Raw genomic sequence first — 12,500 nt, forward strand, 5'->3', positions numbered from 1 at the left:
TGAGTGGAACAAACAGCTCTATACGAGGCCAACACGCAGATAGCAGTGAGTGGAACAAACGGCTCTATACGAGGCCAACACGCAGATAGCAGTGAGTGAATCAAACAGCTCTATACGAGGCCAACACGCAGATAGCAGTGAGTGGAACAAACAGCTCTATACGAGGCCAACACGCAGGTAGCAGTGAGTGAAACAAACAGCTCTATACGAGGCCAACACGCAGGTAGCATTGAGTGGAACAAACAGCTCTATACGAGGCCAACACGCAGATAGCAGTGAGTGGAACAAACAGCTCTATACGAGGCCAACACGCAGGTAGCAGTGAGTGGAACAAACAGCTCTATACGAGGCCAACACGCAGATAGCAGTGAGTGGAACAAACGGCTCTATACGAGGCCAACACGCAGATAGCAGTGAGTGAATCAAACAGCTCTATACGAGGCCAACACGCAGATAGCAGTGAGTGGAACAAACAGCTCTATACGAGGCCAACACGCAGGTAGCAGTGAGTGAAACAAACAGCTCTATACGAGGCCAACACGCAGATAGCAGTGAGTGGAACAAACGGCTCTATACGAGGCCAACACGCAGATAGCAGTGAGTGGAACAAACAGCTCTATACGAGGCCAACACGCAGATAGCAGTGAGTGGAACAAACGGCTCTATACGAGGCCAACACGCAGATAGCAGTGAGTGAATCAAACAGCTCTATACGAGGCCAACACGCAGATAGCAGTGAGTGGAACAAACAGCTCTATACGAGGCCAACACGCAGATAGCAGTGAGTGAAACACACGGCTCTATACGAGGCCAACACGCAGATAGCAGTGAGTGAAACACACGGCTCTATACGAGGCCAACACGCAGGTAGCAGTGAGTGAAACAAACAGCTCTATACGAGGCCAACACGCAGATAGCAGTGAGTGAAACAAACAGCTCTATACGAGGCCAACACGCAGATAGCAGTGAGTGAAACAAATAAACGGCCCCATTAGATCCCATTTTTAGCCTGGGGTCCACCTATGCTTTCTATGGCATATCGGCGCTAGGGTCCATTTGGTTGTTCATTCAGCAGCCTGACAGCCTGTGGGTAGAGGCTGTTGGTCAGTCTGTTACTAATGCACTTTTAGTTCTTGTTTCTGTCGGGGAGAAACTCCAAACTGATTCAGAAATTCAGATTCAGAAATAGCAAAAGTACACACACACACTCACACTCACACTCACTCACACTCACACACACACACACACGGACGGACGGACGGACGGACGGACGGACGGACGGAGTGCAAAACATACTCTCTCCCCATGCCTTCGGCCTGGTGGAGACAATTACACAGCAACTGACCATCTCCTCGGGCGACAGGATGGAAACTATACAGTATATGCCGTCTAGATAGGATCCAAAAGCTGTGCCTTCTGTCACAGACTTCAAAGGGATGATTATTTTCGAGTCGCCGAAGCATTCGATCTGCTCATATTCTAATGATGAAATGCTGTGTGTAAAAATGTGCATGAACATATACAAATAAATACCAGAAAGTAAAGTAGAACCACTCAAAACAAGATAGACAGATAGATAGATAGATAGATAGATAGATAGATAGATAGATAGATAGATAGATAGATAGATAGATTGCTTGCATGAAACAACATAATTCAGTTCAGACCTTCACCACTGGCATACAAATAAATAACCATACTGTGTACAATAAACCCATAGTGCTAGTCAGTGCAATGTAATAGTGCAAAGTCATAGTAGTTCAGCAATGCACCAGTTGATGAGATTTAGCCTGTGAGAGGCTAAATCTCATCAAATTGCTTAATGTAAGTCGCTCTGGATTAAGAGCGTCTGCTAAATGCCTAAATTGTAAATTGTAAATTGTGGTCCGTGGCTCAAACGCCCCCCCAAAAAAATAATGGGCCTTGATATGAAAAAGGTTGAAATCCACTGCTCTACTTGGTTCCTGTCTGTCCACCACTGCTCATAATCATGTCACGCTGTGCTGTTAACCTGTGTGTCGTCATCCAGTCGCTGGAGCTGCGTTTCCAGTGTGAGAGCGAGGACGCCTGCATCTCTCCCTCGGAGCCGGAGAACAACCCTTGCTTCTCGGAGCCTCCAGGCTCTCATTCCCCCCAACCTCAGCCACCCAGCAGCCCCGGAGGAGGCACCCCGGAGGGGGTCAAAGACAGCATAGGCCTCAAGTAAAGACACACACACATGCACGCACGCACGCACGCACGCACGCACGCACGCACGCACGCACGCACGCACGCACGCACGCACGCACGCGTGCAATGGTGGAAAGTAACTAAGTACTTTTTACTTAAGTACTGTACTTAAGTACAATTTTGAGGTATTTGTAGCCTACTTTACTTGAGTATTTCCAATTTCCAGTACTTTTACTTCTACTCAACTACATCTCAGAGCCAACATTTGTACTTTTACTCCACTACAATTATTTGAACATTTTAGTTACTAGTTACTTTGGAGAGTTTAATTTTGATTAGAAAAAAATACATTAACCACTTCAACCCTATACATTTCGGCCATTTGAAAATAGCAGATCTTGTAGATCTGCTATTTTCAATAGATTTTGTACACATTTTGAACTTTTGAAATGGCATATTCTGCACAATGAGTACTTTTACTTTTAGTACTTTAAGTACATTTTGATGCCGATACTTAAGTACATTTTCAATTCCGTACTTTTACTTGTAACGAAGTAGTTCTATATTGCAGTATTGGTACTTTTACTTAAGTACAACAATTGAGTACTTTTTCCACCACTGTGCGTGTGTTGCACACAATTTATATTGTAAAATTCACTCTGAGAGTGTACAAATGGAACTCAAATGGACCCGCCAAGGTCCGTTTGGTTCCATACCCTCCCAGAGTTACACACACACACGCGCGCACAGTACACACACACACACACACACACACACGCACCGACGCATGCACAAGATGCATTCACACACACATGTACTGTACTACGCAGTGGTAAACAAAGTACTCAACTCCAGTACTTGAGTCAATGTGTATAATTAATACTCCTGGTGAATATTAGGCTATTCACTTTTCAAATGCATAAATACATTTTCTGGTATACATTTCACGAGTGTTGGGGGGCAGAGAGACCCTCATGACTAAAAATAGTGTTTTTTGAGAAGCTGTCAAAAATACGTGTTGAATGGTTATTGTTAAAAAATGGGCAAAATCTGGTAGATTATAACATTTTCAATGTAGGCATTTAGCAGACACTCAAGAAGCTATTATCAGTCTACGGGCCTTTCAAACGGGGAGCGATAAAACGTGCCTATAGTTCATTTTCAATGAGACCTGCGTTTTTGCGCGGAGCACTATGGGGAGCAGTCGCGGTGCGACAACGCAAGCGTATTTACGTGAGCGCGGTCCCGTGAATTTGTTGCGGGCACACGCCTGCGACTCACCAGACCTGGATTCTGTTTAGCTTTTTTTTTTTACGCTTGCGTTGTCGCGCCCCTCTTCAACAGACCTGGAGGAGACCTGTGTTGACCCAGGCAACAACGACTGCGTTCCTCGCTTCACGTTTGAAAGGCTGAGCAAGCGGGAGGCGTATATAGGGTTGGATCAGGCTTTGAAGATGAGGGGGTGCCATAACTTTGGTTGCTTTGTAGGCCAGTGTTCTGCACTCTGTGTGGGCAGTAACTGGGAGCCGATGGAGCAGAGAATGGGTGAGAGGTGAACATGTTGGCTTGCTGAAGACCAAGTATGCTGCAGCATTCTAAATCATTTTGAGACCCATTTAGACCTGAGGACGGCAAGGAATGATTTACGACAGTCAAGTTTTGACATAAATGATGTCTCGATAAGAAGCTGGGCTGACTTCTTGGGTGATGAAGGGTCTGATCCTTCCAATGTTATAGAGTGTAAACCTGCAGTATCAAAAGTAACTGAACAAAGTAAAAAAGAGTTGCACAGTGTTGTTGGAACTACAGATTCACACACTTATTCGTTATAGATTAACATTTTGTTGTACAAAATGTAGTATTATGCAAGTCTGATGGCAGTTATTTGCATGAATCCATTTAGACCTGAGTGAGACCAGATTCTACAAATGTCTTAAGTTCTAAATCATGACAGTTTTCTGAAAAACCCTGTTTCTATGTCAGTGGTTCTCAAAGTTTTTCATGTCAAGGAGGACCCCCCAAAAATATATATGTAATTGGCTGCCGACCCCCTCATCTAAAAGTACGTTGTTCCAGGGAACGTCCGCTCCGAAAGAATATATATTCAAAGATCTGCGCCACATTTTCACGATTCTTCAAAAATAGCAGATCTACAAGCCTGTAGATATGGGTTGATATCACTGTGCGGGGGGCGTTACTTTGGAAAGTAACGCCCCCCCCCCCCCCCCCCCCCCCCCCCCCAACACTGGTCTTGAGCAGACTTCTAAGGTTTACATCTCTCCTTTTGTCTGTCTGACTAAAATGTCTGACTCGGTCTGTCTGTCTGTCTGTCTGTCCGTGTGTGTGTGTATGTGTCTGTCCGCGTGCGTGCGTGCGTGCGTGCGTGCGTGCGTGCGTGCGTGTGTGTGTCAGAGTGAAGGACAGAGCTGTACGGATGCCACCAGGATACCAGGCAGAGCTGGTGGTTCAGTTACTGTGGGTGGACGGAGAACCTCCGCAACAGATCACCAGCCTGGACATCAACTCTGCATACGGCCTGTAAGTCTGTCTGTCTGTCTGTCTGTCTGTCACTCTGTCTCTCACTCTTTTTTGACCACGCCTATTGAGGTTTTCTTTCTTGTTTTTTGCCTTTTTGAATTTTCATATATATATTTGTTTTTAATATTTTGCTTTACCCAAAAATATGTTCTACTGACCGACTGACTGCATGCTGTACTGCATAAGGTCATTGAGTCAAGTACTTCGGTCTTATGCCCCAATTTATGCGTTTATGTGTGTCGCGTGATGGTGTTACCCGCCGAGGACGGTGGAGAGCAGCTCGTGTGTCGCTCGCTGTTTTCAATGTGCAACACCACACCGTCGTGCCATGTTTTAGTATGAATCCATGCCTTACAGAGACTGTCTGTCTCTCCCTCTGTCAGCATCCACCAGTGACTGTAGTGGTGCTTAAAGCACAATAATTAATGCCACTTGACTTGAAAGTCCTCTTGGCTGGCAACACAGTGTGTCCCTGTCCTCTCCTTGAGAAAGACTGACAATATGTTTGGCACGAACCATCTCTCTCCACTGGCAGCCGCCCCGGCACCGCCGCCGGGCCGCCAGAAGGATGGACAATCCCTCCCATGCCAAACCCCAACTCCCCCCCCCCCACCCACCCACCCTACCACATTCTATTTCCTCAGAAGTCAATGTTCAAGCTGCACCTTTACTCATCTCTATTGAAATCCTTCCTTGATGGACAAGAATGCTACGAATGGCACTAGGTGTCACATGGACGGACCGCATCAGAAATGTGGATCTCTATGGGGATCTACCAACAGGTCACGGACAAAGTCAGAGAGAGAAGGATGAGGCTGGCAGGGCACTGCGTCAGGCACCCAGAACTAGAGACAAGTAAATTGACCCTATGGGAGCCAACCCAGGGCAAAGCCAGGAGGCGAAAGAAGCGTACCACCTACGTATGTAGACGTGCTGCGGCGCTGAAGACACTGCAGTGCTCAAGAACCTGATGTTAGATAGAGGAAATTGTGGAGGGCAGCGATCCAGGAATCCCGAGTTGGTGTTGGCTAGACCTCACTCTCTCGCAGCAACTAACCTTGATGGAGTTTTTGTTGGTTGTAATAGTTTGGCATCTGCATTACAGCTAAATGACAACAGACGTTCTGTGTTAGATCCAGAGTTTCTATGCCAGTGAATCTCAATCTTTATAACCACTTAAATCCTCTATATATGGAGGATATATATATATATATATATATATATATATATATATAAAATACTTGGAGAACGGCGATGATACTTGACCTCAGTTGGCTCTGTTCTTGGACCGCTCCCTTTCCCCCAGTCAGTGTTGTTTTTGGCAGCAAATTTCTATTTTAGTTTAGTCATAGTCTTTGGAATTAAACTTTTATTTAGTTTTAGTCACCTGGAATGTTTTAGTGTTAGTCTAGTTTTAGTCGACTAAATGTCATAAGATCTTAGTCGACTAAATCTACAGTTGATTTAGTCGACTAAAATGTATTTTAGACGTTGATGCCGTTGTAATGACTGATTTTACACTTGCTGAAAATAGCCGATCTACAAGCTCACAACGCGTCACTGTGAGCTTGTAGATCGGCTATTTTCAGCATGAAACCAATTGTAAAATGACTTGTCTTTTATTTATACTGGATCTCTTTATCCACTAGTCCCTTCCTAACATTTTAGTCTAGTTTTATTTGTTGACGAAATTGTCAATATATTTAGTCTTACTTTTAGTCATCATAGCTTAGCTTTCATTTAGTTTCCATTTAGTTTTCGCCATAAATGATACGTACTTCTAAATGTTATCAATCAAAGGTCTGTATTGTTGCACGTTTGTTGTGTACATCATTCAAGTTCAGAAAGCAGCAGTCGTTTCAGGGATGACAACAATGCTCCATCTGTTTGTGAAAATCCCTTTCCAACTGCATATCCGCCGTGTCACTGAGTCATCGAGCAGATAATTGAGTTAGATTCGCCACCATTTCAGTCTATCTGTATCCTGTGTAAATGCAGCCTGTTTCTGTCCTGCCACCTCGCCTACACATTGGCTCCAGTGCTATTCTCGGCGCGCCATGGAAATGTAAACAACTATACAATATAAATTAACGATTAGAAGTTATTGAAAGTTGTTGAATGAGTGTCCTCTTGCTCATTCACCACAGAGGCTTGCAAGTTAACCCATGTAGACCTGAGGACGATTCTACAAATGCCTTCTAAATCCTGACAGTTTTCTTGAAAAACGTCATGTTTCTACAGTATGTCAGTCGTTCTCAAACATTTTCATGTCAAGGACCCCCAAAAATATATGTAATTGCCCGCTGACCCCTTCTCAAAATATGTTGTTCCAGGGACCCCCCCAGAAGCAAATATTTGAGTTAAAAACGCTCTGAAAGAATATATATTCCAAATTTGCGCCACATTTTCACGATTTTTCAAAAATAGCAGACCTTCAAGCTCATAGGTCTGCACTCGGTGCCGCGCTATGAGCTTGTAGGTGCAGCGGGCTCTAACCTGCCTGGGGTGACCACCAGGGGGCTGATGTCACGTGATGTCACGATGACCTGGGGGGTGTGACGGGAATTGCATGACAGAGTGACAGGAATTGTGTGTTATGTGACAAAAACGCAAGATTTCATAGTTATCTGCAACCCTCGGTCGAAATCAATGAAACAAAAATAGATAAATAACCACAAAGAAAGTGAACTCGACTAACAGACCTGACATAATGACACATGATGGAGGCTCATATAGTGATTCACACGGGGGAGGACAGCACCAATAACAAGCTGAACAGAACCCAAACAAGTCCCAGTCCCGCCACTCTAGCTATAGGCCCATGATGGTATGATCCTTGGCTTGGGGAGGCCTCTGCATAAAACCTGGCTCCACCTTCATCCCCATCTTTTTGCCATTCCAGGAAGCAGCCAGGTAATAAATTGACAAAGACAATTTAATGAATACACCTTAAACTGACGACAGCGACGCGTTCCATTCACTGAGCTCTGCAATCTGGCATTTACAAAATGCCACGTCTGAACGAGACGAGACCTCCAGGGTCAAGAAACATGCAGGCAGCCAGACAGACCGTGTCGTCGTTCCATTCACGTTGTGTTGAAGTCTGCTGAGACACGCTGAGGAAAACATGTCTTCAACACGTTGTGTTGAAGTCTGCTGAGACACGCTGAGGAAGACATGTCTTCAACACGTTGTGTTGAAGTCTGCTGAGACACGCTGAGGAAGACATGTCTTCAACACGTTGTGTTGTGTTGAAGTCTGCTGAGACACGCTGAGGAAGACATGTCTTCAACACGTTGTGTTGAAGTCTGCTGAGACGAGCTGAGGAAGACTGCATCTAATCAAGGACTATCTAAAGAGGACGAGACGAGACCGTACGGGCGACGCCATGGTGCTCCATGGTGCTCCATGGAAGGAAAGAAACATGCGCAGTTGAGACCAGGAAGTTGTACATGCCCGAATTTGTGCATGTACAACTTCCTGGTCTCAACTGCGCATGTTTCTTTCCTTCCATGGAGCACCATGGAGCACCATGGCGTCGCCCGTACGGTCTTCGCGTCTCGTCCTCTTTAGACAGTCCTTGCATCTAATCCAGTGGTTCCCAAACCTTTTTATGTCAAGGACGCCCAAATTGACACTAATTAGCCCGCGGACCCCCAGTATGCCAGGGACCCCCATAAGTAAGAGAAGAGTTTTACGGCCCTAGCAGTGATTCTCAACCCGTTTAATTTCAAGGACCCCCCCCAGTTTGACATGCATTAGTCTACGGACCCCCATTTAATGGCATTTCTATCTCTGCGACCCCCCAATTTATATTGTAAAATCAATGTTGATTTAACTCAATGTGTACAAATGGAACCAAATGGACCCGTAAGTACACTCAGAGTTACAGACCCATAATGGTCCATTTGGTTCCAAACTATCATTTAGCTGGGGACCCCCTGGAACTCCCTCAAGGACCCATGGGGGTCCCCGGACCCCACTTTGGGAACCCCTGATCTAATCCATCCCACAGCCATGAAGGCAGCGTTTGGCTGATGGTACTCAAGTAGCCTGGAACTCACCTATGCTTTTTATGGCATAGGCAGCTCCCGGCAGGATCCGCCGGGAGAAACTATGCGCAGCTGCGCGACATGAGACTAATTACTTAGAGCGACAGAGAGAGAGAGGAGTGTGTGTGTACATGTGTGCTTGTGTGTGTCAATTTAACAAAGGTGCAGACGATCAGAAATCAGCAGAGAGTGAGTGATGTTTGCACTACTCTATGCCGAATTGAAGTGGACTCGGAAAAAGTCTGGGTTTCCGAGGCTAGTACTCAAGCATCACCTCGTCTTTCATGGCTTCACAGGTTCAAACCTCCAGCACTGTCATATACTGTAACATACTGTATGAGTCAGTGTTATGGACACCATGTACATGTAAATATAAACTGTGTGACTAATCAACTGTAGTATATCCAAACAGTGAATGTTATATCTTGTGTGTGTGTGTGTGTGTGTGTGTGTGTGTGTGTGTGTGTGTGTGTGTGTGTGTGTGTGTGTGTGTGTGTGTGTGTGTGTGTGTGTGTGTGTGTGTGTGTACTGTGTGTGTGCGTACTGCGTGTGCATGCGTGTGTGTGCCTGCGTGCGTGTGCATGCGTGTGTGTGCCTGCGTGTGTGTGTGTGCCTGCGTGCGTGCGTGTGTGTGTGCCTGCGTGCGTGTGTGTGCCTGCGTGCGTGTGCGCTCCAGTCTAGCGTTGGGGAACTGTAACGGCCTGGCGGTGGTGGATTACCTCCAGAAGACCATCCTGTTGAGCATGTCCACCCTGGACCTGTACGGAACCACTGACCCCTACCAGAGACTCACACGCTCCCCACGCAGGAACAGACAGTCCACCTCAGGTATAGGGACACACACATAGATATATACAAGTAAGATGTGCGAACGCGGGAAGCGAACGCAGCTTTAATGGGTTTTTTTTAATTCTTTTTTTTAAGTGTTTTTTTAAGTTAATTTTTTTTATTACGTTATTTTTTAGTGTGTATGTGAGCGTGTGTGGGTGTGTTTTTTTTCTTTAAAAAAAAAAGAAGTTGTCTTTAAGTTAAGTTGTGTGTGTGTGTGTGTGTGTGTGTGTGTGTGTGTGTGTGTGTGTGTGTGTGTGTGTGTGTGTGTGTGTGTGTGTGTGTGTGTGTGTGTGTGTGTGTGTGTGTGTGTGTGTGTGTGTGTGTGTTGTGTGTGATACAGCTGCGCCCTCTGGTGGCGGGCGGGTGGTGTTACAGCGTGACACACACACACACAGACAGACAGACACACAGACATGTTCTGCTAGGTCTCATAGTTAGTGCTCACTGCGTTCGCAATAAGAAAGCTAGATGGCTCACCCGTGCTCTGGCCAATGGAGAGCGAAGTTGCTACATGGCGGCCATCTAACCTCGGGGCAGCATAACATTGTGTCTATGGGGCATGTACTTTTAAATAACCATAACTTGCCGATTTTCAAACGGTTTGGTTTGTTATAAACAAACAAAATTAAGCAGATAAGCATCCTGAATCATAGCCACGTTGACAACGTTTGTAATGAACCAACCCGTTTGTAAATCCATCAAGATTTGAGCGAGTTATGACTGTTTTTGTTTGAGCTGCCATTGAACATACTGTACTGTAGTCCCGAAGCAAGATGGCCGCCGGGTGAACTTGAGCTACGTCAGATACTCCGCCTTGAGCCATCTAGCCTTTATATATGTCTATGGACATACACACATACTCGCACGCACGCACGCACCCACCCACACTCACACACACACACACAAACATACCATCCATGCCAGTGCTAGGCAGAGCAGCACTGTGACATGGGGTGCATGCAACAGGTTGCATTTTGTCATTTCACTTCACGGTGCAGGCATTACATTACAGTGCATGTTGTCGACGTCTGGTCTCTCTCTCTCTGTCCTTCTTTCCTCTGTCTGATATTGCTTGAACACATTATCTGTAGTCAAGAGACCCCCTCCCCCCCATTCACACACACACACACACTCCTCTAAAATTATGATTCCGAGAAGTATTTTGGGTACTTCTGATTCCGTGCTGCATGTGTTTTCCTGCCAGACTATATAGGTGCTTGTTTGTGATGTTCATTGTCTGATGAAGAGCCGTGAGGCTCCAAACGTCATGTGGTGAGAATAATAAAACCTTAAGCTTTTGGAGCTCAGTCCAGTGTGCGGGACCTTACTTTCTTTTATAAACTCCCACATGCCATACCCGCAAATACCCCAACAGGTATTCTTCAGGCCTTCATATAAAAGCAGGGTTGAGGAGGAGGATGTGTGGCTGAATGTGCTGTTATTGGACCAGCAGGGAGCTTTGTGCTTCGGCTGCCTCTTTCTTAAAGTCTCCCAGGGTCACGTCATTCAAATCGCTTTTTTCCACCAGCAAGCCAAACCCTCCCAAAAATAGATAATTGCCCTGTCTTTCTCTGCGCCGTCCTGCTGTGTTCACACACTGCGCCCACAGACACTGACAGCACACTTGTTGTTTCCACACGTTATATTTCTGTCGATGGGCTCTCCAAGTGCATTCCATTCATCTTTCATCTTTTTTTTTTGTAATAATCTTGTCATTTCCTGAATCCTTACCCCCCGTAGACGTTGAGATATTGTGAAGAATGATATTGTGGGGAGGAAAAAGAAGCCTAAATGTAGTGTACACACTACATTTAGCGTGCCCTGAGGCATGCACGAGTGCACATGAAAGACAATGCTATGTTTTTTTACAGAAAGCAATTATTTCTTGTAGATGGACTACGTTATGTATTGTGATCAGGGAGGGATTGCTGCTTCCTTTGTTGCATAACAATGCTAGTTTTTTCCCTGTATACTAACGCAGCAGTAACGGTTCTTCCCTGCAGTAGATCAAAGCAAATGTGTCCAAATCACGTCTGTTTTGCCGCACTAGCCTCATGGGTATATCTTCTGTTATCTCTCCTATACCCCCTGACACTAACTTGGGTTTTTTGCTGCTTGCTCTCACTTTATTTTACCACTTCTAAGCCTGTGTGTTCTTTCTCTCTCTCTCTCCCCTCCCTCCGTTCCCTTCCCTCGATACCTCGCCCCCACCACCCCCCACTTTCTTGGTGCCTGCTGCCTGCCTGGTGGTGTGGGGGGGCATGCTGGCCTGCCTGACAGAATTTTGCATGCGCGGCGGCCTGAGTAGCTTTTATTCCGATTCAAAGAAAAGGAGCCGTCCCTCCTACCAGAGTAAGTCGGGCCTTTCTCGAAAGGCTGGGGGGGGGGGGGGCAGAGGGCCAGGGTTGGGTTGGGCGGTTGGGGGGTCAGTTAATGGGGAGTGTCGAAGGCAAGGGGACACACTGGAGAGATGATTGGAATGAAAGGGGGCTGTTTGCTTTGACCGAAGGACCGGTCAGATACGCCGGGAACCTGAGGTCCAATTCCATCATTTTGCTCATAATTTTCTCGCCATTCAGCGCAGCCACTGCCCTCCTATTCCAGTCATGTCCAGCAGTAAGTCCTTTTGTTAAAAAGAGACACATGCCTTTGAGTTTCTGTATAGTTACTTCTCAAGGGCATTAAAGTTTCACATTTGATGTAATTTTCAAGCAACGCACAGAAGGGCGGTCGAATAGAGCCACGTTCATACACCAGGTGTGCTGATATTCAATGCAGAGTACAAACATCATTCACACTTGAATGCTTCAGTTTCTCTGTTGTGAAGCCAGTGTAAATGATTGAGGGGACAAGGTCAAAACGTCAGAAAGAATGATACATAAGTAAGTAAGTCTTTTAAAAGAGCCTTAT

The 12,500-nt window shown here is 45.8% G+C and overlaps 1 protein-coding gene across 1 annotated transcript in view; it reads left to right on the forward strand.

The window, feature by feature from the left end:
- Positions 1–12,500, forward strand: part of stxbp5l (syntaxin binding protein 5L) — a gene marked incomplete at its 5' end in the record, with an annotated part of 114,174 nt that overhangs the window by 54,742 nt on the left and 46,932 nt on the right. Inside the window, 4 exons of the mRNA XM_079517787.1 lie at positions 2,030–2,202; positions 4,582–4,707; positions 9,436–9,587; positions 11,871–11,942. Coding sequence (XP_079373913.1) covers positions 2,030–2,202; positions 4,582–4,707; positions 9,436–9,587; positions 11,871–11,942 — 523 coding nt within the window. The remainder of the gene's footprint in view (positions 1–2,029; positions 2,203–4,581; positions 4,708–9,435; positions 9,588–11,870; positions 11,943–12,500) is intronic.

Source organism: Electrona antarctica (assembly GCF_951216825.1).
Source record: "Electrona antarctica genome assembly, chromosome: 13".
Classification (NCBI taxonomy): Eukaryota; Metazoa; Chordata; class Actinopteri; order Myctophiformes; family Myctophidae; genus Electrona; species Electrona antarctica.